This window comes from Thrips palmi, unplaced genomic scaffold (assembly GCF_012932325.1).
Source record: "Thrips palmi isolate BJ-2018 unplaced genomic scaffold, TpBJ-2018v1 HiC_scaffold_4, whole genome shotgun sequence".
NCBI classification, from domain to species: domain Eukaryota; kingdom Metazoa; phylum Arthropoda; class Insecta; order Thysanoptera; family Thripidae; genus Thrips; species Thrips palmi.
Window position 1 is genome coordinate 1,217,063 of NW_023144631.1, and position 27,431 is coordinate 1,244,493.

The 27,431-nt window shown below is 64.9% G+C and overlaps 1 protein-coding gene across 2 annotated transcripts; it reads right to left on the reverse strand.

Moving 5' to 3' along the window:
- Nucleotides 1-364: 364 nt before the first annotated feature.
- On the reverse strand, nt 365-24,237 carry LOC117649682 (dorsal-ventral patterning protein Sog). 2 transcript variants are annotated; one of them, XM_034392644.1, is made up of 13 exons: nt 23,671-24,237; nt 18,762-18,919; nt 13,600-13,703; nt 10,033-10,171; nt 7,669-7,734; nt 5,515-6,074; nt 4,965-5,402; nt 4,110-4,502; nt 2,945-3,643; nt 2,653-2,867; nt 2,414-2,507; nt 2,045-2,302; nt 365-1,732 (listed from the first exon to the last, which is right to left on the reverse strand). In XM_034392644.1, exons 2-13 carry the CDS (start codon nt 18,916-18,918, stop codon nt 1,730-1,732), a joined length of 3,126 nt encoding a protein of 1,041 aa, XP_034248535.1. In that variant the 5' UTR covers nt 18,919; nt 23,671-24,237; the 3' UTR covers nt 365-1,729. The 2 variants fall into 2 exon arrangements, with proteins under 2 accessions (XP_034248535.1, XP_034248534.1); XM_034392643.1 differs by lacking the exon at nt 23,671-24,237 and adding an exon at nt 23,097-23,258.
- Nucleotides 24,238-27,431: the final 3,194 nt, after the last annotated feature.

Consider the following 27,431-nt stretch of genomic DNA (forward strand, 5'->3'; position numbering starts at 1 on the left):
GCTTTGAAACTCCTTTTTGGAGGACTCTCGCGGCCTGAAGTCATCCGTGGGTGGGCCCACTGCCATCGCCTTACGCTCTTCTTTTACGTGATGATGCAAGAGCAAGAGAGACTGAGCTGTGGCGGCGAGCGAGGCTGTCTCTCTCCGCCGGGCGGCGAGCCGTCGCGGTAGGCAACTCAGCGCGCACGCGTGTCGCACACCGCTGATTGCGTGCCTGCCTCGCAGGCGGCCCCCGCCTCGCTCGGTACCTCACTCACGAGACTCACAGGTGCACTATTTTGGTCGAAATGTCAGGGATTTAACTGTGAACTCTGAGGTTTGTCTCAACTGAAGGGTGGCAAAATAAATTAGCTCCATGACGGCATTTTTAAACAAAAGAGCGCTTTATTATTATCATTATTTTTATCATCATTATTATCAATAATAATCATTATTATTATTATTTCGTTGAATGACGTGCTTCTCTCATATTCATCACAAAACACACTGAACCATGATTACAATCTAGCAGGTACACAATTACACTTTCGTCCGAGGTTCAAATGCAAAGTAAGGCTTTCACAGTGGATGCACATTCACTGCAACGATGCTATCGAATAAATTAGGAAAAAAATCTATTATACAAATTATAAGCAATAAGAATTATACAGCACAGCTAGGGCGTTGAACGAGTCGGGGGAAGGTCCCCATTTGATGGCGACCCCCCACCAATGTGTTACGTACGGATTACACAAATTATTTAGAACTATAGCTTCAGCAGATACAGAAACAACACACAAGAAAAATCAACTCAATTACAAAGTCTTGTTTGTCTCCCTTACGCTTTGCACCGTCTGCAGAAGATATTTACAGTCCATTTGCTCACTTCAGGCTCAGAAAGCATTGGCATAAAAGTTTCAACGCCCTTTGAAAAAAAAAACAACAGGCCTTTTTGTGTGGGCACGTACATCTAGTTAATAAATACAAAAAAAAACTTGAAAACAATTGCTTATTCTATATGGTACACTATCTACAGACTGAGACTAAACACCAAACACGGTCAGCCATTCAAGAACTCCTCGCGTCGCGCGTCTTGAACAACATAAATACTAGCGACAATATCGAAACCTACGGCCAATGCAGGAGCGCGCGGCTTTTGCGTGCAACACACTCACCACTTGAGCACGACAGTGGTACACTGTATACTGTCCTCCAAGATGCTACCCAATAGTTTTCGTCGATTACAGGTACCTTGTGCTTATGGCAATCGGACTCCCCACACTCGCGGACAGTGCGAGCGACAGATTCGTCGCTGTCAGTTGGTTCAAGTCGTTGCCTTTCCCGAAAAAAATGCATGAAATTACTTGGGTGTCTTGAAGCCGACGCACAGGTCACATCCGCGGCGCTCTCGTCCACCCACACAGGCATGGCGTGCCTTGCCGTGTAGGAGCCTATGCGACGCCCTGCCGCCACGCCCCGCCACGCCCTGCCACGCCCCTCCGCCTGCAGAAGGAGCGGCAAGCCGATTCTGTCCAGTCCTGCCAGTAAAATAGCTTCAGTCTTCTTTGGTTGTACAGCCTGCAACGCTACAACGCTGCGCCCCGTGCGTCGCGTCGCGTGGCCACGACTCCAGCGTCACGTCACGTGACGTCACGCGCGTGCGACACGACCGCCACGTTCCGACGCGTGCGCTCAGGTCACGCGGTCAGGCCCCGAGCCGCCCTGCCAGGGCGTCGACCCGTCGCACCCTTCACTGGAACAGAAAGAGAGGAACCCGATTAGGATCACGCGGTGCAGGTGCAAAACGGCCCAGGCCCCAGTGGGAGGCGGTCAAAATCCCGGAAGGGTTTTGAGCTCCAGGGTCGCTGAATGGGACTCAAACCGGACGCGTGACGCCACCAGTGGATTGCTCTGCGAACGAGGAATCCATTGGTCGGGTCACGCACTCGGTTCGAGTCCCGTTTAGCTACTCTGGAGCTCAAAACAAGTGCAGAGTTTTGGCCGTGTGCGCCGGTCCTCTGGCCCACTGGCGCGGTGCTCCGTGAGTCTGAGGCACTGCACTCACCCGTCGGGGTTCGTTCCGGGGTTCGTTCCGGGGCTCGCTCCTCGCCGGCTCGCTCTCGGCCCTCGCCTCGGTCTTGGCCTTGTTGTGGTGCCGCCGGAAGCGCCGGCACTGCGCCATGCAGCAGGCGTCCTCCCTGGGGGCGTGCAGCGCGTGCAGCGGCGTGTGCAGCGCGCTGCTTCTCCGCAGGGCCTGGTGCGCGTGCTGGCCCTCGCAGGCGGACCGCGTGCACCGCTTCCTGTCACACTTGACCTTCCCGTCCTGCGGAACAGAAAGCACTCGGTGAATTTGTCGCTAGGCACGCCGGGAAGGCGAAGAAGACAGCAAACAGACGAGAAGAGGCGTGTTGCGGCGCGCGGAAGTGTTGCTCACCTTGCATCGGCACTTGACGCACTTGTATTCGCCGTGCGACGATATCCTTGGATGCCATTCGTCGCCGTTCGAGTGCGGTTTCCCGAGCGGGTTCCTGTGGACAGACGAGCGGACGGATGTGTCAGCGTGTCAGCGGACGGGTAGGGGATGGCAGCAGGAGAAGGGGCCGGCGTGGCGTGGCGACGTGGCGTCCAGGCCGGACGGACGGACACTCTCGGTAGACTGGTACTGGTACTCACTTGCAGCCTCCTTCGGCGAGGACCTCCTCCACCGTCTTGGGGGCGGCCTGCTCGGCCTGCAGCTGCGGCAGCCCCCCGTTGGCGGCGGCCGCGACGGGGGCGGACTTGGGGCACTGCTTGCAGCAGGCGCGGGGCTCGGCGCGCACCGCCTCGTGCTCGGAGCAGGACAGCGGCGGGCACTGGGTGCGCTCGCAGCGGGTTTCCAGGGTGGAGGCCTACAAGACGAAGCGAAGGGTTAGTAAAACTACCGCAGCTGCTGGCGAGGGGCTGGGTCTCGACCGGGAGTACTCACGTTACAGGTGCAAACGGCACAAGTGTCGAATCCGATGGGCGGCACGTAGGGGTGCCAGGACGTGCCCGCGGCATGGAACTGGCCGCCCAGCTTACAGCCCGCGGGGGCCGCGGCGGCGGCGACGGCCGTCACTGGGTCGGGCTGGGCAGGGGCGGCAGGGGCGCAGGTGCCGCAGCACTGTCCGGGGGCGGCGGGGGCGGGGGCGGCGCAGTGGAGGGGCGGGCAGACGACGGCGTCGCACTGCACCCTGGCGCGGTGACAGCTGCACATGGTGCACGCGTCCTGCGCCGACACCCACTGCGCGCCGTCCTCGTAGAAGCGAGTCTCGTGGAAGCAGTGCAGCGTCTCGGGCTCGCCGTTGCTGGGCTGGCCGGCGCTCGCCATGGAGGACGAGGAGGGCACGTCGTTGTCCGAGTAGTGCGGCAGGCAGAAGGCGGGCACGCGCACCTGCCGCAGCTCGGCGCGCAGCTCGGCGCCGCCGTCCGGCAGCACGATGTCGACGTAGGAGACGCCCGCGTCCAGGCGCGACAGCTCGGCGTGCGTGAGCGCGATGCCCGTGCCCTCGTGCTGCGGCGTGGTGAACTCGTCCAGCACGCGGCGCGACACGGGCGCGCCCAGCGCCAGGAACGGCACCTGCTCCAGCGCCAGCTGCAGCGGCGAGGACGGCGTGCCAGTGGGCGACCCGGGACTCAGCGACACCTGCGGCCCGGACAACCAGCATTACTATTCCCACTCACTTCCTGTCGCCGTGCTGCGCGTGCTGCAGCGTGGCGCGCGTCGCCGCGTCGCCGCGTCGCCTCGCGACGTGCGAATAATCAGCGCGTTTTGCTTCTTTCCTTTCGCCGTTTTTTTATTGGGTCGTCTTTCCTTGGCGCGGACGTCCTGTCGTCTGGGCCGTGCAGGCCGTGCGCACCGCGGTTGCATATAAGAGTAATGAAGTGCCCCCTCCCCCCTCCCCCAATGCAACACACATGGTGAGAGCAGCCTAATTGCGGGAGGCTGGTGGCGCGTGCAGCGCGTGCAGCCATGTGCACTGTAACTGCGCGAGGCATGCGGAGCCGCGGGGTCACTGAACGGCCGCTCCTTGCGGTAGGCCCGGGTTCAGACGCCAGCCAACCACGCCTCTTGTTTGTGTTGCCCCCTCGCGTTGTCTCCGGACACTTACATCATAGTTGAGGTTGCAGTCCTGGTCGACGGCGAACCACGCCATGCCGGTGAGGTTGGCGGCCGGCCCCTTGACGGCGATGCGCACCGTGGAGCCGGTGGGGGCCATCTTGGGCGTGAGCAGGGTGGGCTGCGGGGCGTCGCGCGCGTCCGCCACGGGCCTCGCCACCAGGCGGCCGCGCACCAGCGAGGCGGCCGCGCCGGTCGCCACGTTGACGGACAGCTCGCCGGCGTACAGCTGCTCCAGCTCGCGCGGGCTGAGGCGGCTGACGGAGCCGTTGGCCCAGCCCCAGGAGCCGAGGGGGGCGTGCAGGGACGGCGTCAGGTCCTCCAGCTCCACGCTGCGCCGTCCGCGGCCGGACACCAGCGTCAGCAGCGTCGTCTCCCCGGGGACCTGCCGAGAACAGAGCTTGTTAGCGGGGGTTGGCGGGAGCGTCATCTACTAGAGGCGGAGATAACCGGACCAAATTTCGAAACACAGAACTGCTTTTAATCCCGCCGACGGCGAATCGTACGTTTCAACAGTCATGACTTGTTTTAAATGCCACGGCACCTTTGGCAAGTCACGGCACCCCTACGGTAAGCGCGGCCGCTCGGTGCGCCTGGGCTGTACCGCTGTGCTGTACCGCTGTGCTGTACCCGGTACAGGCGCCGCTAGGCTGTACCGGGCAATCCACTGGCGCCGTGCTGTCGCGCTGTCGCGCTGTCGCGACGCCGCCCCAGCTGGTTATCGGTGAACACCTGATACGGTGCACGGCGCGCCGCGACGCACTGCACTGGCGCCGCGGTCGCATGCAATGCCGCGCTGGGGCGGCACGGCGGCACCAGGACGACGAGGATGCCATGCTCGACTCACCTGGGAGAGCTGCACGCTGTAGACGAGGGCGCCATGCCTGTCCACGTAGAGCCACGCCTGGCCGGCGGGCCTGTCCTTGTTGTCCGAGGCCTGCTCGGCCACGGCCACGCTGCTGTTGCCGGCGTTGCCGGCTTCCTCCTGCTGGTCCGCGGTCGCCTCCGCCACGGACAGCGGCGCCTGGAAGATCTCGCAGACGGCGCGGGGCTGCACGGCGCCGGCCAGGGCCAGGTCGCGCGGGCGCCGCGGCGAGGCGGAGGCCACCGTGAGGACGAGCTTGCCGCGGGTCAGGAGGCGCAGGTCGGCCGCGGACACGGCCGCCGTCACGGACGCCTCGTTGAGCTCGGCGCCGGGCTTGGCGACGCGCACCGTCTCCTCCAGGACTTGCCGAGAGCCGTCGGCGGTCTCCAGCCGCACGGACACGGGCACATCCAGGATGTCCTGCACACAGAAAGCAAAGTCACGCGGAGGAACCAGGACCCAGGGCAGTGTCGGACCCCCACTTGTAGTTCAAGTTCGCCTTGCTGACGCGGAGCTCGGCCGACGCACGCACCTGCGGACTGAAGATGCCGTTGAAGAGGAGCGCGATGTGCACGCTGGGGCCGCTGGACGAGATGGACACGATGGCCGTGCCGCCCGCGCCGGCCAGCGGGTTCTGCGGCTCACTGGCGGGGGAGTTGTTGCCGTGCACGGGCAGCAGCAGGGCGGACAGCAGCTCGGAGCCCAGGGAGCGCGCGCGCTGCACGGAGCCCGTCACGGAGTCGTCGTTGTCCCAGAGCAGCGTCACCAGCAGGCGCTCCTCGCGCAGCAGGCGGCGGTAGTCGCGGCTGAGTCGGCGCCACACGCCGCACACCTTGCCCGTGGCGTTCTGGTAGGCCGAGCCCTGCGCCGGCACGGCCTGCTCCTCCAGGATGCTGCCCTCGCGGTCCACGAACTGGATGGCGCGCGGCCGGCGCGGCGTCAGCACCGAGTAGTACAGGCTCTTGCGGTGGAAGGTGAAGCGCGCCGTGGCGACGTGGCCGCCGACGTTCCGGGGCGGCGCCACCAGGCCGGAGCCCTGCACGGCGTGCGCCAGGAGCCGCGACGTGCGGCCCGTGAGCAGCGCGGCGAAGTCTGCCAACAAGAACAACAACAGGGCGTTACTCGTTACTCAGGGCGGCGCGGGGCGAGGCGGCGGGGGCGGCTCCTGGAGGCTGTACAGCCCAGAGGCGACGGCGCCGCACTTGGGGTACTCGGGGTTCTCGCTGTGTGGTCTCACTCAAGGCGGCAGTAAACCGGCGCGCCGCAGTGGCCGTCAAGCAGAGTAGAGTGGAGTGGCCCCCGTGGCACTATTTGCTCTCGGTACTCGCTGGTGTTGCATGCATGAGGTCTTTGGAGCAGTGGCCTCTTTAGTGCCAATAATCGCCACCGGAAGCGAGCGCTGCCGGCGCCGCTCGTGCTGGCGCCTTGGTGCTGGCGCCTTGACTTGCAAGAGTGCAAAATATGGCGATACGGCGACGGCGCCGCCACGTCAGTGGCACGCCGTCAGTGGCACGCCGGCGCCGCGGATGGCGCCACCGCGGTATTTACATTCCAGGCTGCGTGCGTCGCGTCGCGTCTCGGCGGGTCACACCGAGTCACACAGTCACCGTCACACCGCGCCGCGCGCCACCGAGAGCAGAGACTCCGGGCTGGACGAGCACGTCGCACACAGCGCGAGCATTGCGCAACAATTTGTGCCAATGGTTCGCCGTGACGCGCGGTGTCCTAAACTACAGCACGCCCTCCAGGACGTCCTCCAGGGCGGAGGCCGGCGGAGGCGGCAGGCAGCGCGCCGCCGTCTGCCGCTCTGCGGCCACAAAGCGAGGAGGAAGCCGGGTCGGCCGCGACCAGAAACACATGCCGTGCCACCCACCCACATGATGTCATTCCTAAACCATCTCTATGATGTGTTCTGCATCACGTACGATGCCATGTACGCGCGTGTGAGTGAGAGAGCGAGCGGGCTGGCGAGCGTGCCTGCGTCTGTGTGTGTGTGCGCGCGCACGCTTTTTGCTACCAGTCATTTCTAGGACTCTGCTCCCTCTGCTGTCTATCGTCTCTGCTTTTACCCAATGAATGGTCGCCCTTCATTTCAAGCCGGGCTGCCTGGCGAGGCGCGAGCGGCGGGAGGCTCGGAGTGGCGTACGGTTGCTGGCGCCGCGACTCGCGGACTGTGCGTCATGGACCTCAAGACCGTGCCGGCGTGCCCCTGGCGTGCCCCTACCGCCGGCGTCTCGCTCGCACCGAGGCCAGGCGCGCCGCCGAGAGCGACAGAGACGAAAAGCGGAGCCAAAGCCATGCTCATGCCCTACCCCCCGAGGACCCCGGGGCCCTCGCCCCACGCCGCCCTGCCCGGCCTACCCGGCCCTGCCGCCGCAAGGTCGCGGATGTTTCAGCTCAAGACGACCAACGCGGACCCTCTGACGAGAGGGAGGACGACCGGGACGGACCGGGACGCCAAGCGCCAAGTCTAGCGGCGTCCCTTGCGGCGTCCCCCGGCCGGCCGGCACGACGGCGTCGTGAGAACGACTCTTCCTCGGGGGCGGGCGGGGTGGGTCGGCTATAACTGAGCCGAAATCTCTTTTCAGGCACGCACCTCAGCGAGACTAGCTGGGTGTGCCTCTATTTCGGGTTACCTTGAACGCTAGAAAAGGGCAGATTAAATGCTGAGGAAAACTCGACTTACGTTTCCAGTTTTTGTCTTCTTCCTCCGCGCTCACGGTGGGCGCAACGTCCTGGACGATGTCGGGACCTGAAAAAGTAGAGCACGTTAGGATCAGTCTAATCCGCATAAACACACACAAACACACACTCTCGCACTGCATACTGCATCCATCTTGCACCGCCTGCATGGGGCGTGGCGGCGCCAAGCCGCGCCTTGCCGCGCCTTGCCGCGCCTTGCCGCGCAAGCCCTCTTCGCCAGGATAAGCCGCTGATACCGCGGCCAGCGCGGCCGGCGCACTCTGGCGGGCCAGCGCGGCGCGGCGCCTGCGAGTGCACTGCTAGCGCTGCTGGCTTTACAGCAATCACTTCTCCGCTGGTCGCGGAAAGGCGCAGCAGAGTCGGCAAATGAATCGAATGGCGCTGGCCAAACTGATTTCTTTTCTCATCCGTCGCGCTGCTTGCATAAGAGCACCACAAGTGGAATGCAAATTACCCCCTCCCCCTCGCGCGCAGATCCAGGCATTTCCTCCGCGACAAAGAATGTAGTCACAAGAGCTAGTATGTCACCATTCACAATAAGATACAACACCAACAAGAATCCTGGGCCAACAACAACAGCATGACCACTTCCCGACAATGGTGGGCGGCACATGCGAAGGAAAAAGTGAAAAGTGGTGGAGGGGGAGAGTGTGGGGGGGGGAGGGGGGACGAGCATTTAGCCAACATATTGACAGAATGGAGAAGAGAGCCTTGTTGATAGTATGTATATATTATGTAGAGTGCCGCCGGCTCACAGAACAGGTTGCCCCCTCCCCGTGGACATGATCCCCTTCCTAATAATACATGGAACGCGCAGACCACGCAGACGGCCTTCATGAGCGGCGCAGCAGCGCTACGAACCCACACCGCGCGACGCAGCACTTTTATTTTTGTCCGTTGTTATTCTCGCTATTCGCCGAGGTGCGTAGATCGGCGGCACGGCATCAGGATTGGTGCGGAGACTGCGCGCTGCGCGGCGCTGCGCGGCGCTGCGCGGCGCTGCGCCTATCGGGCGGTACATTTGCAAGGCGCGGTACGTACCGGCGGCGGTTCAAGACCGCTCGAAATAGGATAACTCCCCTTCCCCTGGGTTCCCCCTGGGTTTCGCCGGGATGGGTCCAGTTCCCGAGGGACTGCCTACTCCCTGCGTCTGTCCACGCGCGCCGCGGGCGTGGCGGCCGGCGGCCCCCAGAAGACCACGGCGTCGCGTCGGCTTGCTTTGCTCCTCGCTGATCGCTGGGACCGCGACGCGGCGTCGCGACCATCGCCAAAGCTGCGGCGCAAAAGTGACCCAGACACCACGGACCGCGGCGAGGGAGCCAAGGGAGCATAGGTGGGGAAAATGGGGAGATTTCGGCGACGACCTAGACGACAGTTCCCGTCGACGCCGCGCGTCGCCCGCCGCCGCCGCCCAGCCGCTGTGTACACTCGCAGCGTGCGGCGTGCCCACGGCGTGCGGCCGCGGTGCTGGAACGCCTCCAACTTGACACGCACGGCGCCGAATGGCGCCGAATGGCGCATGGCGGGGGAAGGAGGCGACGACGTCGAGGGCAAAACTTGTTCAGCCAAACGGAGCGGAGAGCCCTCGCAGAACGCCTACCGCGCATATATAGCCATGCAGCAGGGAGCAGGGTGAACAGGGCGCCTCTTCTGGGCCACCCGCGCGCCGTGGCGCGCACCCCCACCACACCGGCTGCCCAGGCTGCCCTGGCTGCGGTCAAGTAGTGCGAAATCCTGGCGGCTGGATGACGACGCCTGCGCCAAGGAGCAGCAGACTGATTCCGAGAGTCGTTTTCGTCGCTCTATCTCTCTCGCACTCATGGGGCGTGCCATATAGTTGCGAGAGAGACAGTCAGTCTACAGGACCTTCCATGTGGATTATATATCTCACAAGCGGTGCGGCAGTGGCTGGCAGTAGCTGGCAGCTCCCTGCTGCAGGTCAAGTGGCTGCTGTGACCTCTATACCCCCTCTCTCCCCCACGCCACCGCCCCCACCGCCGCACCGCCCGACAAGGAAAGAAGATGAAAAAGTAATTCATTTGCTGCGCGCTGCGCGTCGTCGCGGCGATTGTATTGTAGTGTGGTGCTCTGCATGCGAGTGGGCCAGGGCCGCCAGGGCCGCCAGGGCGACATGACGAAACCTCTGTTCGGGATCCGCCTGCTGCGCTAGTGCACTGCAATGCACTGCAATGCGTGCTGCACAGTGTAGGGTACCCGATGCCGTCGCCCACGCATGCGTTACTCCCGCCCCATTGTTCCGACTCTGACGGACGTGGTCGGCCGAGAAAAGAGACAGAAAACGGCGACGGCGGCGCCGGGATTCGACCGCGGGCTAGTGGGTACTCACTATGCATGCCGACGTCCCCGGGGCACACCTTGCAGCAGCGGTTGGGCAGCAGCACGGGCTCGTCGCACGTGGGCTCCGGGCACTCGTGCTTGATGTTGCGGCACTGCACGCGAGCCACGATGCGCCTCTTCTTCTGGATCTGCAACACCAAAGCAAGACGAGGCGGTCAGTCGCGGGATCGAGTACCGGCCACGGCGGACCCTTTTTCTTGGACATGGGAGGGGCGTTGGCGGCGCACCCAGCCGTCCCGCACCTATGTGCCGCGGGGGCCTCTCCCGGGGCGGTGGGGGCGGTGGGGGTGGCGGGGGCGGCGGGAGCACCGCGACGACAAGCGACACGCCACTGGCCTGGGGTCGCGCCTGGTGCGCCGGTCGACGCGACGCTCAAACGATGCATGATGAAGGATGATCGCCGTGATCTGCATGTGTGAAAGTATAACTGGGGCCCCCCGTGGGGTTTGAGGAAGGGGAGGGGGGCGTTCGCTGCGTAGGAGGGGCACTAGTAGGCGCACGAGAGAGGAGGGGGGGGGCAGGGTCAACGACCGGACTGGGCCGAGTCGGGCGTGTAGTCTGTCTGCTAGCCGCGACTCTGCGCCCCGCCGCGCCGCACCCACCCCACCCCACCCCGACGGCACGCCCCGACACGCCTCAATACGCCGCACGACGCGCCCGCCACGCACGCCGCCGCGCGCCACGCCGCCACGCCGCCATGCCCCATGCGGTTCACCTCTTTGAAAACGCAAATCAGACGACAACCAGGATGACGTCGAAGGGCGAGGAGCGGCGAGGAGGGGGTGCACCGCAAAGACCGCCACGCAGCCGCGCAGGTTCATGCTGGGGGCGCCGGAACGCGAACCAGAGTCCGCGACCTGCCGGCCGGCGCGGCCATGTCTGCGCACCCCGCCGCCTGCAACGACGCCTCCACCCACTGCCTGCACTGCCTGCACCCAGCAACAACGCGACGCAGAGTGGCGGGGCGTGGCGGGGCGTGGTGGGGCGTGGCAGGGGAGGGGAGGGGGCCCAGCGCCTCGCAACACATGCATTTTAACTCACGCCAAGCCGACGCGTCGCGACGCGATGTCTGCCGCGCCACGCACTGTAGAGAAGGAGGTTTAAGTAGGAGACGGGACACAACGAGGGAGGTGGGGGAGTGGCGCGAAAAGAAAGGAAGGGGTATATGTCGCTGTCGACGTCGGCCACCCCGCGCCGCTCCTCTCTGTATTCCGTCAACGTTGCCTTTTTATCTTTTATTTTCGCGGTCCGAATAAGAAAAGAAAGCTCCAATTTGAAGCAGGCAGCGGCCAGGCGGGCCAGCCGGCGAGCCCCAGGGAAGTTGGAGCCGCGCATCCCCTCTCGGGCCTCTTGGCAAAGTGGACCACGCAGGAGAGAGAGATAGGGGGAGGGGAGCGCCGCGAGGGAGACAGACGGCGACCACCGCCACCACAGCGCCGCGCCGCCGCGCCGCCACGCACTGCCGTAGTCTGGTTAGCACGATGCAGGCTGCGCGCTGCAGGCGCGGCAGGCCGAGATGTGGGCCGATGCATTGCCCTGCCCTGCCCCACCCTGCCCTGCCCCACCCTGCCCACCGTCCGGCCGTTTGTCCTTTTCTTTCAAAGCGGACGGGGTGGGGTGGGGTGGGGTGCCCTGGCACCACGATGAGCTGAGCGAGAGAGCGAGAGGGCGAGAGAGCGAGAGGGTGAGAGGGCGAGAGAGCAAGAGAGCGAGAGCACGGCGGGCAGGGCGAGGGAGGGAGAGGACGGGTATCGGGGCTCATGGGCTTTATATTTAGCGCGGTAATATGATGGCGCGGCGGGCAGCAACGCACTGCAACGCAGCAAGCAGGACACGGTGCGGCGCAGCAAGCAGGACACGGTGCGGCGCAGCGGGCGCAGCGCGCAGCCTCCGCACGCCCGCGGCTAGACCACCACGACCACGCCGACGACGAGCACGGAGCGCGGCGACGGCCGCCGAAGCCGAATCGGTCCAGACGGCAGACATTACTGGATTCATGGATGCATGAGCGCACCTTGCGGTTTTTCTCGTCAGTTGCGACGGGCGGAGGACGGGAATGGGGAGGGGGCGGTGACGGCGGGGGAAGGGGGCGCAGGGATCATCCGCCAGTTCCGTCCGGCCCAGTCCCTTCCAGCGTCCCGGCCAGTTCATGCCCTTTGTGGACTTTCGCGACTTTTCGTCCCGGAAACGACGCGCACCGCCTCGCCAGCACACACACACGCACAGTGTTTTGACACAACGAGTTCCCCCGGGCGGGCTGCGTGATATGATGGGAGACTTGGACGCAAGGAGACATCGGCGACGCGGCGGAACAATCTCACTATTTTGTTTTCGTTTTATTTTCTGCTCACTGGTTGAACTAAGCCGGGCGGAACGGGTGGTCCGTCGCGTGTTGGCAGAGCGGGGCCGGGCTGGCCTGCAGTTCGCGACGGTCGCCGCCGGTCGCCGCGCGCCCCGCCGCCCCGCCCGCCCCCGAGCTAGTGCAGTAGTGCCTCGCCTCCCCGACGGCACGTCCACGTCTGAGCAGCGAGAGCGGGAGAGAGGCACCCCCGCCGGCCACCTTGCCACCATGGCGCCGCGGTTCGCGGTTTTCCTGTTGTTCTGTTTGTTTGTTTTGGTCTTCGCGTATCCGTGCTCCGTACGTGAGCATGCCTCTGGCCGCCTCTGGCGCGGTCCGAGCGGTCCGAGTCAGGGAGTCGGCGGCAAGGCGGGGGCGTGGGTACGGGACCTCTCTAGTGGGATGGGCTAGAGAGGCCCGCGACGGGTATCGCCTGAACCCCGAAGGCGGTTCGGTGGTTTTCTTCGCCGAGCAGCAGAGAGAGAGAGAGAGAGAGAGAGAGAGAGAGAGAGAGAGAGAGAGAGAGAGAGAGAGAGAGAGAGAGAGAGAGAGGAGAGAGAGAGAGAGAGAGTGAGGACCACGCGGAACCGTGCGGTGGGCGCCGGCGCCACACTGCCTCCCGGACACGCCCAGTTAAAGCCGACGGAGGGGCGGGGGGGGGGGGGGCGCCAAGGACCTCGCCAAGGCCGCGCTGCCGTTGGCCGGGACTCGGGGCCGGCCGTGGCGCCGCGGCACGCCGCGCGCTGGACACGCCAGCAACGCCAGCCAGTGTCCAGGACACCGTCCTGCATCGATGGATTAGTATCCACTTATCTCGTCGCTTGTTTTTTGGTTGTTGTTGTTTTTGTTGTTATTGTTGTGCGTCACGGCGGCGCGGCGGCCCACGGCGGCGGTCCAGGCCGGCCGGCAGAACCGCGAGGCAGCAAAGCCGACCGGCCGGCCAGGCTAACTCGGCCGTGTTACAGTGTGCCTGAATTATCTCGAAATTGCACTGGCTTTCGATATACGAGGGCCGCTGGGGCCGCCGGGGCCGCCGCCTGTCAGACGGTGGCGCCGTGCCACGCCGTGCCGTGCCGCGGCGCGCAGGCCAATTATGTTGATGAATTTTCGGCGGCCGACTTTTGCGACATCGGCGGGCTGCAGCAGGCGCCGGTCAGGCCGTAACGGGGCCGGCCGAGTCTGTGGCCGAGACTTAAGCCCACAGCCACACTCACTCACCGGGATGCACTCGCAGCGGATGCAATACATGACGCCGAAGGGCGGGCCCAGGTCCGCGAACCACGTGGAGCCCAGCTCCCTGGTCTGCTTGCCGAACACGCATTCTGGAACAGAGAGGCAGTGTGTTAGACGAAAGGCCCTGCAGGCACTGCAGGCGCTGACACCGGAGCCTCTGGCAGCCCGACCGCGACACCGCGACGCAACGCGCAATCGGTGGGCGTCAATGCCTCCGCGGCAGAGCATGGCGACGACCGCCATCTACGCCGATATCCCCCCCCCTTTCCCTCAAATGCCCCCCTGCTGTCAACCAGCCGGACGGTGATGGCTAAAACATTAAGGCGCGACAGAGAAAGACAAAAGAAGTTTGGGCGTAACCTGCGACGCCCGGCCGGCGACGCGGCGCCCCGCCCCGCCGCCCGGACTCGGTTAGGTCTGATTTGAGTAGCGTCGCCGCCATCCTCGCGGAGTGGAGGGCGTGCCGCCGCGCGCCTCGCCTCGCCGCCTCGCGCACCGCTCTCGTCCCGTCTGGATCCGCGCGGCGCGGCGCGGCGCGGCCGGACGAATTTAAATGGGCTGATTTCCAGGCCGAGGACCAGGGACCCCACGGGGACCCCACGGGAACCCCAAAGGGGCCTCGAGGTGGGGCACGGAGCGCGAAGCGCGAAGCCCAAAGCGCGCTGTGGTGTACGTACACCTGGGTACCGGCGCCACTAGACAAAACCAGTACCGGGACCGCAGTGCTCCTTCATTGCTTCTCCAGGCTGGCGGCTTTACGAGCTGTTTGTCGGGGCTTTGACACCGCGGCGCCGAACGCCATTTGAATAAAGATGGCATTCACGTGCGCGGTGCGCGGTGCTTGTAGTGGTGCACCACCTCGCTCGTCGGGGTGGAGGCGGAAGAGGCGAACGGGCGAACAGCATGAACATGGTAGGCTAGACCAGGAATGGTCCTCTGGCGACTCGGCCCGTCGCAGAGGCGAAGAGGCCCCCGGGGGATCGCTTTCCTGCTCCGCTGCGACGGCCACACCTGGCGGCCCTGGCGGCCCTCGCGGCCCTCGCCCTGGCCCGGCCCGGTGGTCGGCGCCGACGCCCTGGGCCCCGGGTGGACGTGGATGTGGACCCCACTCGCCGGGACGCTCGCCGGGCCGCGGAGCCCCGGACGTTTACACGCCATTCAAAGTAAGCAAAAATAAAACGGGGATCAAAACGACGACGAAATTCCCACGACGCGAGGCGAGGCGTGCTTGGCAACGTATACGCCGCGCATTACTTTATTATTAATTTTTTGTCGGAGCCACGCGGCCGCCAGCACGTGTGTGAGTGAGAGAGAGGAGTGTGTGCGTGTGTATACATGTGTGTGTGTGTGTATTTCGGCGAAAAAATGCCGCCACGCTAAACTATTCCACTTGGAGGAGGCATCGGAGCCAACGGCACAGCGTGGCGACTCGACTTCTGACCGACTCGCCATCGCCACCCCATCCCAAAATATCCATAATGGACTGCCTACTGCCTCCACCGCGCCCTGCGCTGCGCTGCCCTGAGCTGCCCTGAGCCCGCCTGCCCTCCACCGCGACCACCAGCGGCACCGACCGACGCCGCGCGCCTCGCCGACACGGCCAGACGGCCACGCCGGCCACGCTGCGGGCTTTCCCTCCCAGGAAACTGCGCGGCCGCCGCCCCCACCAGCACGCCACCCCGGCGGCATCCTCTCGCATCCCCTGGTCCGCGTCGTCCGCGTCGGGCCGAGGCGTGTGTCTCCGTCGGCGTTGTCCGGCAAGGCACCGCCGTCCGTCCTCGTCCAGCCCGAGCCAGCCGCCAGGCGGCCTTGATGGCCTACCCCTTGGCCGTGCCGCGCTGCTGCAGATGGAGTCCGGGAGTCGTTTTCGTTGCACAGTCCCTCTCGCACTCTTCCGGCTCTCCGTGTGGGTGCGAGAGAGACAGGGGACTCTCGGAATCAGCCTGCAGTCGGGCTATCGGTCCTTCACTCCTGTCTGTGCCGGGGCGGCAACCGGGAGGTGGAAAAGAAAGGGGGGGGGACGTAGCGAAAGTGTAACACACAGATCGGATCCTGAAAGGGGAGATTGTGAAAGGGAAGGGGCTGCGGTGGGGAGGGGGTCGGGGTCGGGGGCAGACGGGGGGTGTCCCGCCGCGGCAGTCTGAGGCGTCGTCGCGAGGGGAGGGGAGGGGAGGGGGCGGAGGGGGTCCGACTGGTGAACGCCAAGCTGCTCTCGTAATAATAAACCTTGGCTCGCGTTCAATGGCGCTAGCGGGACGGCGGGGCGGCGGGGCGGCTAGCACACCGCGTAGCACCACTTAGCACCCCGCGTACAGGCCCGCAGGCCCGCAGGCTGCGTACAGCGTGAGGACCTCCACGGCCACGCAGCCACTTAGCACCCAGGCACCCCGGACGCACCCTCGGCGGCACCTCGCACCCCTCCCCCCCTCCCCCTTCTCCAGAGACAACCGCACCGCGGCGACGTAGCCATGTGCGGAGCGCGACTCTGTCCTTGAGCTTGGACTGCTCGGCCTGCTTGGACGCAAACCGCGCGCCAAGGCGAACCCACGCCTCAGGGCACCAGGCCGACACCAGGGCACCGCAGGGCGGAGGTCTGCGCGACTGACCAATGCACCGCAAAAAGAAACAGCCTCATACATAACGCGCAGTAGATCATGCACGGACAGCGCGCGCCACAGCGCCGCCTGAATGGCGAGGTGGCGATGGGCGGGGCGGGGCGGGGCACCGGCGTCACTGACTTGTCGCGACGGCCGGCGCCGAGGTGAGGCGACGGCACTGTCGGCGCGCCGCCACCCGTCCAGATCGGCCTGCGCCCCGCGCCCCGGCCCCTGGCCCCCGTCCCCGGCCCCCGGCCGCCGCACTGTACTGATCGAAGCGTCGAGGAGACACAGTCACGGAGTCAAGAGTCAAACGGCCGGACGCCTGATGCGATTGACTCGGGTCACAGTGCGCCGCCTTGCAATAAATATCCCAACCCTGGCCTACGCCAAGGGACTCCTGGGGCAGGAAGGCCTCGGCCTCGGCCGCCTCGGCGCGCTGGACCGCGACGCCGCAGGCAGGCGCAGGCAGGCGCAGGCAGGCACCACCTTTGCTTCGGCGCCACCATCCCATCGGCTTTTACACCGGCTCGAATTATGTAACCAGCCTATAAAATACGCGAGCGTGTGGCGTGCGACCACGCGGTGGTACGCGGCGGAGCTGGGGGCCGGCAGGGGCCGGCCTGGCCTCTGCAGCCGGGCGCCCTGCGGCCTGCTTTACCGGGCACTACTTTACCGTCATCAGCACGCAGCCAACGCAGCGCAAGCGTGCGCCGCACTGCGGACGACTACTCCGCATATCAAAACAATTTCACGCGTGTTTCAATGTAGCGAGGATTTCCCGCACCGAAATAGCGCGGAGGCTGCCGGCTGCCCGCCGTCTCGTAGAGGGCCGCGACGTCCTCCCTCACCTCCACGACGCCGTCCTGGCCAGTCCTGGCTTGCCATCGGAAAGCAGACCAGTGCCGCGACGGCGCCGCGCAGTGTCGCCGCTGACGCTAGGGCACGCAAAGCGCGGCAACGTGCGGCCGCGGCCTCGGCGCCGCAACCCTGGCACGACCACCACGTCGCGCGTACAGCGTAAGGCCCTCCGCGACCGCGACCAGGGCACAGCCTCGGCCACAGTGGCGGCCGGCTGAGCTTTCCATCTCGCCGGTTGGCAACCGTGCGCGTGATTGGTGCTGCGGGCTGCTGCCGAACGGCGCTTTCGTCGCTCTGTCTCACTCGCACTCATCGGGCGTCCCTTGTGGGTGCGACAGAGACAGATCGACCAAGTGCCGTTCGGAATGAGACTCAGGCGTGCTACTGGCGACGTCAGCACGAGGGCCGTGTGTCCTTGTCATGCATATTACCCTGCCGCCACCCCCACCCCTCCACCGAGACCCCCGCCGCCCCTCCCGCAAAACCTATATCAATATTTACCGCGATGTACACTGTACACGCCGCGACGCCGATGCCGGCCGTGCCAAAAACATCAAGGAGCTGTTTTCCCAGACATCATGAAAGTCGTTTGAGAAATATAGTTGTCGCGCGCGGACACCGCCACACACAAGTAGGTTATCACAACAACGGCGCGGAGAGGACGGGAAAAGTCGAGATGCGGGAAGGAGATGGGCAAGTCGTGCCCGCTGTCAAGACGTTGACGATGCCGCTGGAAATCGGAAATTGGCATCAGTGCTCCAGCAGTCTGTCTCTCTCTTTCTTTTGATTTTGGCGCACCTCCTCCGCGGTTCCTTCGTTCTCTGCCAGGCTGGGTGGCTCGCGAGGACGGCGGCGTGCGGCGTGCGGCGCGGCCTGGGTCGAGGACCTGCTGGACCACGTGGCGGCGGTGGCGGTGGGGCCGTGCGTGTGGCTAATGGTGTAATGGTCCAGGCAGTGCGGCAGTACGGCACGGCGCCGGGTCCGGACGCCGAGTCGGGACGCCGAGTCGGGACGCGGCCCGTGGGAACAATCTAGGAACAAATGGTCCGCCTGCCTGGAGTCTGCCTCCAGTCTGCCTGGAGGCCAGCACAACAACGACCGCGACAGCGGTGAGCGAGCAGCGAGCGAGCCCTCCGAAGGGCCCGGCTGCCAGCACTGCCAGGCCTGGCGAAGGGTGGTGCATGACGGAGACGGACATTCCTGGCCACTTCCGCCTAGCCGGCCACCTCGCCCCGCCTCGCCTCGCCTCGCCCCGCCTCGCTGTCCCGCCAAGATAAGGCCTGTATCTCGCTTCCTGGAAGCGCTCCACCTTCGCGACGCGACTCGGGACCCGCCCTCCGCCCTTCGCGGCGCCGGCACCGGATCGAATGCCATCCGCGGGCTGGCGGGGCTGGCGGGGCTGGCGGGGCTGGCGGGGCTGGCGGGGCTGGCGGGGCTGGCGGGGCTGGGGCGGGCTGGCGGGGCTCGGCCGGGGCTGCTCGGGCGGGTGACGGGCTGCCGCGCGGCCAGGCGGCCGGCCTCTTCCGCTTAGGCTGGCCCGCCGACAGGGGCGCGCGGCGCGCGGCCTGCCTCCGCGGGGGCTCCGCGGAAGCGTGTCCAGGCGGCGGGCGCAGAGAGCCGGCGGCGGCTGCGCGGCAAGATAGAGTTCGGGTGGGCCGGCTGAACTCCCAAAACGGAGCTGGACCTTACCTGCTGCTCTGGGGTTGGGCTTGTGGTGGCCGCGGACGCTGTCGTCGATGAGGGGGTTGCCCGAGGGGCTCTGCATTCGCGCCGCGGCGCCGCGCGGGTCCAGCAGCACCAGCAGCGCCACTAGCGCCACCCACTGCAGTGCGGCCAGCGCGCCCATCCTGCCAAACAGAAGCAAAAACAGGCGCATGTCAATTAAGAAGGCTGGACTGGACGATTCGACTCCGGGGCGCCGCCGTGCCGCCGCCGCCGTTTTTGTGGATGACCTTTCCCGCCACGGCGCGACGCTCCGGGGACGCGGCGCCGGCGAGGCGCCCCCCCCCCTTCCTTTGGCGAATCGATAACTCTTACAATAACAAGAAAAATCCTGCCCCTCCCCCTCCTCTCCCGTCCCTCGCAAGTAGCACCGCATCCACGCCACCGAGTGGTCTTCCTATTTTCTGTCCGCTCTGCTTCGCTCGGAATATTGAATTGGCGCTGACATGTGCTGGCCCGCGGGCCAGGCCGGCCCTCCAAGACTCCACTCTGCCGGCGCCGCGCCCCGCCCCGCCCCGCCTCACTGGCGGTCACTCACTTGGACCGGACCCAAGCCCCGCCACTCCGCGCCATTCAGGAGAGCGACAAATTTACTATTACCGCCACCGCCTGTTTGGTTTATCCGCCCCCGTCGCCTTCTCTGGGTGTTGCACATTTTTTAGGTCAAGCGTATCAAAGCTTGAGCTATTACTCGCAAAATGTGCGAGGCTGTGTGTACAGTTTGGTCAGAGGCCTAGGTTTGGGAACTGTGGAGGCTGGGGCTGGGGAGGCCCGGGCTGAGGCAATGTACACTGCTCAGAAACGTTCTAGAAAGGAATATATATATAGGGGGGGCCCGAGCGTCGCCGTGGCCGTGGCCGTGGCCGTGGCCGTTTTTCGACTTCAGGCCTACCAGGGTAACAAGAAAGCTGAGGAGGTCGACAGTTCCTTTTGGTGCAGCTTGCACCATAAATGCCCTCCTACGGACCGCGGCCTGCGTGACCCCTCCGGCCCCTCCCGCGCACAGCGGCGCGCGGCGCGACAGGCCCGACGCCCCCCTCCCCCTCCCCCTCGGCCGCGCCGCCGCGGCCCCCTGTTCGAGCCGTCATAAACGGCGCTCAGCGGGTCCCTAATTTTTACGGCCGTCACTATGGAAGACTTCAGTCTTCGCGATGCATTTTGTACGCAACCACACCAATTGTTTTTGGAGTGTGACAGGTCAATAGCTCATGATTAGACGACAATTTTGATACCAAGCAACACAAAAATGTGACGGTAGGGAATATTATTCAGCCTGCGTGATGCGTTCTGGGCGCAATCTCGGGCATCAGTTCGCAAGTGAAACAAAACCGCGGCCACAGCTAGGCCGAAACAGAGCCCGGCGCCTCCCGGCCAACGCCACCAGGACCGCGGCCGCGCACACCCAAGCTTGACCTGGCCCTGAGCTGAAGCAAAGCTCTCAGCAGAGGTTTTTTATGATCATGATCATCGCTTTCTTTCGGACCGCGGCCGCTCGGCTCGGCCAGCTGACCGGCCGTGTGCCCGCCATGCCCGCCGCAATTTCATTCAGTGAATATCGCGCCGATCTCGGCATTTAATCGCCGCGGTATTACAAACGGCATTCCTGCGCGCGCGTGAGTGTGTGTGTGTGTGTGTGTGTGTGTGTGTGTGTGTGTGTGTGTGTGTGTTTATGTACGTCTTGGCAACGACGTGTCTCCCCAACACCCATAACGCACAAAACACGGGTAGTCCCTCCCCTACGCCCACCACGCCAGCGTACCGTAAGTACGTGCGTAAAACCACCCCGCTGCTACGCTGGGCCGCTGGGCGCTTGGACCCAGACTGAGAGACCCGCCGGGCGGGGCGGCCCCACGGCCCCACGGCCGGCGGCGGCCTTCTGAACCTCGGCTTACAATATGACAGCCGACAGCCCGGCTCGGGCCGTTAAAATTTTTTCCTGGTCAGCGAACGATGCGGACACGGCGGCACGGCCGCACGGCGGCACGTCTCCGTCGTACACTACACCCCACCCCGGGCCAACCCCACCGCCGCCAAAGTGATACTCTATTGTGGCCCACAATTAAGAGGCGTGTCAAAAGAAAGCAAACAGCCGCGGTGCCGGTCAAATAATTTCTGATACACCACAACGGCCGCAGGGCTTGCAGGGCCCGGCAGGGCCGCGGTGCGCCGTGCGATCTGGCTCTGGCGGACAATCAATGGAAGGCGCCCTCTTTCGGCGGGCAGACGCTTTTTGTTTTGAGCGGATTCAACCGCCACGACCACCTCAGCACAACAGAGGCCATCGAGCGCGCCGAGAGTGCGAGTGGGAGTTCGATCCCGACCCGGTGCCACGCATCTCGCCCAGCGCTCCGCTCGGCTCCGCTGCAGTGTGGTGGCAGGGCGGGCAGGGTGCTGGGCCGGCCGCCAGCCTCGGGGCGTCCTGGTCTGGCCAGGCAGGCCCTCTGCTTCGCCTGCTAATTGCAAGCGCCACCGGATCAACGTCCCGGGCCACGCCGAGGGTCAGGCCGCCAGAATGCCTCGCCAGCATTAGTCCATTAGTGGACCGGGAGGCCCCGGCCGCTCAATCGAAGTGAGTTGTGCAGCGAGGCCCGTACAGTAGTTCCCTAGGCGCAGCTTGCGCTGCTTCGACGAAGAGTGGCTCTGATTCGGAAGACGGGATTACGGCAGCGCTTCTTGCACACCCTGTGGCAGCGCTGGCGGGGCTGGCGGGGCTGGCGGGGCCTCGCGTCGCCCGGACACCGTGTCCGGGGCGCTCTATGGCCGGACGGCCGGGAGGGACTCTCCCCTCACTTCAAGCCCTCGGCCTTCTCCGGAGTCACGGAGCATTCCGGGCGCCTCCATCCACGCCATCCCCGTGTCCGTGTTCCGGGAACGGTGGCCCGAGCGGTCGCGTCAGCAGCGCGTCAGCACCGCGTCAGCGCGGTGCACCGTGGCCGTCCAGCCTCATTAGCCGAGGCCCGCGTCCGCTGCGGCGTCCACCACGGCGTCCACCACGGCGTCCCCAAGTGCACCATCCCGGCCGGCCGATGAGTCACCTCGCCAGCCAGCGCGGCGGGACAGCGGGAGTCTCGCGGGCCGCGGACGGGCGAAATTTGAATGCCAATGCCGGTTCCCACAGCCGAGCGGACTGATGTCGACGGACCCACAGATGGCGGCGGGGCGGCCATGTGGGGCTCGTCCAGTTGTCCGCGCTCCTGTTAGGGAACTCGCTCCGGCCGCGCCGACCGCGCCGGCCAGCCACACCGAGGACAAGCCGCGTCGCCTTGGCTACGCCTTGGCTACGCCTTGGCTACGCCTTGGCTACGCCTTGGCTACGCCTTGGCTACGCCTTGGACGCGCTCGTTCGTCCACCTGCCGAACCCCGCGTGGCCCCGCGCGGCCCCGCGGCCCCTTTTGTTGACACCGCTTGGCGTTCGCGAGGCGCCTCCTCCGCAGACTCCAGTTTTGCGCCGCGGACCGACGCGGACAACGCGGACCACTCGGACGCGCACTACGCGCTTTGTCCGCGCGGCCATAGGCGCGGCGGCCCAGCAGACTGATTCCGAGAGTCGTTTTCGTCGCTCTGTCTCTCTCGCGCTTATTCGGGACGCCCCATGAGTGCGAGAGAGACAGAGCGACGGAATCGACTCTCGGAAACAGTCTGCTAGGCGGCCTAGGCTGTACTTAGCCGCGGAATCCCCGTCGCGGACCTCGCGGCACGCGGCACGCGCCAAAATCGGTGCAGTCGGGCCGCGCGCCTTTTATGTTCCCTCTTGTTTTGTTTTTACGACTTCGCGAACGTACTCATCCGAAACACGCCGCCTGGCCGGGTAGCAGTGCCATAGCAGTGCACTGCCATGGCGGTGCATTCAGGGGAGGAACGGCTGGCTGGTCATTGAGCGAGGGGGAAGGGGCAACGCACTGCTGTTTCCCGTCATATTTACACGGGATTGCTCGGAACAGCGCGGGGCTCTGTGATCCCCGTCCCCGGCGCGGCGCGTCGGGTCAGCGTGCTGCTCGGGCTGCAGGGCTGCACGCTGCACCCGCGAGGGCAGGGGCAAGGGGCCACGGCGCATGTGGCGGCCTGGCGGCCTGGCCGCGGCTGCTGGCGCGCTCAAGGCTCAAAGGATGTCCGACTGCGGCCCTTTGGCGTGGCGAGTGGACGGAGCAGCGGAAGGAAGTCGCAAGCGAACCAACGACCCGACGGGAACGACACCGTCGTCGGGGCGGTCGGGGCACACACACACACACACAGTTTGAGAAGAGGGCCTCGCTTTCGAATTGAAAACGGACGGACTTAGAGCAGCACCACGGTTGCCTTACGTTTGCGTGTGGCCGGGGTGACCCGGCTGGTGGCGTGGACGACGTCCAGGGGCACTACACTTGAGGAAGCCGTCGAACACGCCGACGGGCATCACAGCCCGGCACTGGCCGGCTTCTGCTCCATCGTCGAGTGCGCGGTCTCCGCTCCGCCCTGGCTCGCGCTACGAGACCAACTCCTGCAGCCCGCCGTGCCGCCGTGCCGCCGTGCCCCGTCCCGTCCGCTCTTGGGGGGGTCGCGGCACTGTCGCTGTCGCGGCGCCTCGCGCTCGCCTCGCGCAGTGGCGGGTCGTTTGGACGTCGGCCTGGGCGACGCGACGGACGGGCCGTCCGGGACGGCGACGCGGTGCGGACGCGGACGCGGCGCGGACGCGGCGCGGACGCCCCCTCCCGAGCGACCCCAGCTGTCGCAGCGCCGCGACGCGCCTCCCGCGTCACTCAGACGTCGCGACGGCGCGGCCCTGCGCCCCGCGACGCCGCCCCGCGACGCCACGGCCCGCCGCCCCATAGACAAGTCGGAACCGCCAATAAAACGTGTGCCGCTATTAATACACTCTGGTAATTAAGACTCACTCACCTGGTGTCCTGACGGGTCTGCAGGCGGGCTGCCGACGTCCCGACGGGGTGATGGGCAGCGGCGCGGTCCAGGCGCAGTTTCACTCCACTCACTCACTCACTCACACACGCACTCGCGCCGTTTTACCGCACAACCTGTCCGCTCCTCGCCGGCTCTCGTCCTCCCACTCGCGGCGTCGCGGCGTCGCGGCGTCGCGGCCCGTCGGCCCGGCCTGTCCCGCGGCCTGGCGCGCTGAGGCTGAGGCGTCGGGTCGGTTCGGTACTGTGGTACTGTGCCGCGTGCCGCGCGGTGCCGGTGAGTGTGAGTCCGACTGACTCGCCGAGTCGCCGCGTCGCGCGTCGCGCCGAGTCGCGTGCAACGTGCTGCCACTCCGGCGGCGACGGCGATACTCCGCGGCTCCGTCGCGCGGTCGCTCGGTCCGCGAGCTTTGGCTGGTCGCGCTACTCTGAGCTCCGAGCTGTCCCGTCCGTCCCGTGCGTCCCGTCCCGCCAAGAGTCCTGCTCCTGCCCTGCCTTGCCGTGCCTTGCCCTGCCGCACCTCACTGTCCCGCCGTGTCCGTGTCTTGCCGCGGGCGGGTCGGGTCTGACTCTGCCAGCTACTGGCGCGGGCGCGCGCGGACCACACCACACCACTCGCCCCGCCCCACCCCAACCCCCACCCCTCCGCGACCGCTTAGGATGCTGCGGCGGCGGCAGCAGCAGCCCGTGGAGGTGGAGGGTGTGTTACATCAGGTGCAACGGCGCGACTCGGACGATGATGCACTAGAGTACAGTGCTGGAGAAATTTCGCAGAGGCCGCAATCGCCGCAGAAGTGTGCTTTTCGAAGAGGGGAACGAACATTTCTCCCGGCGGTGGATCCCGGCGGCGGTGTTGGTGTTGCTCCCGGCGGTGGATCCGCGATGCGCCCCTCGCCTAAAGCCGCGCCGCCCCGAAGGGGTGCTGCTGGTGGTGTTCGTGTGGGCGGCCGGCTTCTCATCAGAGTGCGTGAGCGCGCGGGCGAGCTTGATAGGTTTACGTCTGATTGCGATCAAGTGATGAAACGCGCGCGGCGGGCGCGAGGCGCGGCGTCTCTGCCTGGCTGCCTCGCTGCGCCCAGGCCCAGGGCGGCACGGCCTGGGGCGCCGGGGTGTGAAGGCGGGGGCGTTTGTGTTCCTCTGCTGGCGGGGCTGATTTCGAGAGTCGTTTTCGTCGCTCGGTCTCTCTCGCACTCACGGGGCGTCCCGCATGGGTGTGAGAGAGACAGAGCGATGACTCTCGGACTCAGTCTACTGGCGGTAAGCCCTTGCAGGCCGGGGCTGGGCGGGCCGCCGCGAGGCTTTGGGGCGTAAACAAGCCCCGCCAATAAAGCTTTCAATCGCGCTGCAGTCGGTGGCCCGGTAAAGTAGCCCGCCCTCGTAAAACGAACAAATTAAAACTTGTATAGTTTTTATTAGTTTTTTAGTAAATTTTGTTAAATTTTAAAAATTGAATTAAATTTTACTTAACTTAAGTATTTTTAATTAATTTTCATTTGCAAAACTAGAATTTGTTAATCTTTGTAAGCTGCATTTATTCAATTTAATTTAAGATTTAATCAAAGCAGCTTACAAAGATTAACAAATTCTAGTTTTGCAAATGAAAATTAATTAAAAATACTTAAGTTAAGTCAAATTTAATTCAATTTTTAAAATTTAACAAAATTTACTAAAAAACTAATAAAAACTATACAAGTTTTAATTTGTTCGTTTTACGAGGGCGGTGAAGTGGGCGGCGGTGGCGCGGCCCGCAGAGCGGAAGCAGCCAGGCGAAGTGGACAGAATAGATGCGGCCCGGTGTGAAGTGGGTTGGTGAAGCGAGGCCCGGTGAAGTGGCTCAAGTATGGTGTGATGAACCAAATTCGAAACGAAAGAACGAAGCGTGCTTTCGCGGAACGCCGGGGAGTTTCACCCGCGCCGCCTGCAGTCGCTGCAGTGCTGCAGCCTGTTAGGAGTCTGACTCCGAAACGGGGCTCCGTCGATGGCTGTCTCTCTCGCACCCGTGCGGAACGCCCCGCGAGTGCGAGAGAGACGACAGCACTGCAGCCAGGCGGGCAGCCAGGGCAGCGAGGGGCTCGTCAATGTCACACAATGTGCGGAGAGGTGGTCGACCTGTTCGTCTCGTCTCGTCCTGTTGCACCTTGTTGCACCTCGGCACACGCTCGGCACCTCGCTCGCTCGATAGATGCAAGCCACGTGTTGAACATTACATGACACGTGCTTCCCCCATTATCCATCCGGATACAATGCAGTGTATCAGCCTCGCGCGTCGCCCGCACCGCCCGCACTGGCACCGCGACTGTGGCACCGCGCTCATCGAATATCGACGCCAATCGTCACTGTGCCCCCTTTCTTTGCCATCACCACCAAAAGCCCCCCGCGAGGCGACGACGAGCGAACCGCAGCAGTGCAGCACCAGTTCATGCAGTGCATCAGTCACGTCGTCCCGTAGGCACGTCCCGGCACGTCCTGCTGCCCTGCTGGACACCCTGGACAACCTACACACCGCCCTGGAGACCCTGGACACCGCCTGGACGGACAACGCCTGGACAACGCGGCCGACTGGCAGCGTAGCGTGGCGGGTGTCCGCGCACTGTCACACTGTCCCACGGCGTTCTGCATTCCGTTACCCATTATCGCTGACAGGCATGCAAGAGGGTATAAATATTACAATAACGCACGACGCTCGGGAGCTCGGGAGCACGTGGAGGTGTGGGGGAGGGAGAGGGGGAGGGAGAGGGGGAGGGAGAGGGGGAGGGAGAGGGGGAAGGGGCGGCAATTCGCGTGTCCGCATTTGCGTACAATAAAGCAGAGGCCGGCAAAAAGGCAGCAACATTTTTCGAAGGACGCCTTTTAGGGTGGCTGGGCTCGGTGTCGAGGACCCTGAGGGCGGAGGAGGCCCGGCCAGGATTCCGGGTGTCCTCGGAGTCATCATCCTACTGGTGCCGGTCAGTCTGGGCCGGGCGGAGCGGGGCGGGGCGGGGTGGGCGGGGTGGGGCGGGGCGCAGTGGCGTTGGCCATTCACTCGACGCTGACGCTCATCCCAGGATTACACGGAGCCAATAAAGAAGCTGTTCCCGGGACTCATTGATTGGGTGCGAGGAACTGGACAGTGGGGCTGCGGGCAATGCGGGCGCGCATGCCTGCAGCGCGGCCCAATGGATAACTCGAGCACGGTAAAGGGAAGTCAACTCGCCCCGAAATTTCCCAGCCTCCGAGTTGAGTGCTCCGGTCGCGCTGTCCCTCTCGCACTTACGGGGCGCCCCGGAGAGATGTGTGAGTGAGAGAGAGACGGCGCGACGAGGACACTCGGAATGTGGCTGCGGGGCAGTGCGGCCGCGGCGTGCTCGGCGTGCTGCTCCACGTGGTAGCTTCGACGCGACGTGTCCAATTGATGGATTTGGCGGCAATTCCGGACTATTCTGTGTCCATCCACAGTCACTTCTGGGCTTGCACTGCGTTAGATGTCCTGATGCGGCACCCACTGCATGGCCCAATAAATGACGGGCACGGCTCGTTCGCAGAAGCCATCCAGGGCAGTGCGGCGTCTGAGCGCGCGTACTCACGGTACGCACGGAACGTACTCCAAGACAGGCCGGCAGGCCACACTCGCGGGGCACGGCCGGCACGACTGCATGGCCGGACACATGTGGCGCACCGGGCCGGCACGGGCAGGACTGATTCCGAGAGTCTTTTTCGTCGCTCTGTCTCTCTCGCACCTATACGAGACGCTCCATGAGTGCGAGA

Bases quoted from the DNA above. Each gene is read 5' to 3' on its own strand.
- LOC117649682 (XM_034392643.1), bottom strand. From the start codon at position 23,188: ATGCCCGTCGGCGTGTTCGACGGCTTCCTCAAGTGTAGTGCCCCTGGA. The intron at 5,403-5,514 runs GTGCGTGCGTCG...TTCTGTGTGCAG, and splicing joins ACGGCATCTTCAGTCCGCAG to GACATCCTGGATGTGCCCGT. The intron at 2,303-2,413 runs GTGAGCAACACT...TCTGTTCCGCAG, and splicing joins GCGTCAAGTGCCGATGCAAG to GACGGGAAGGTCAAGTGTGA.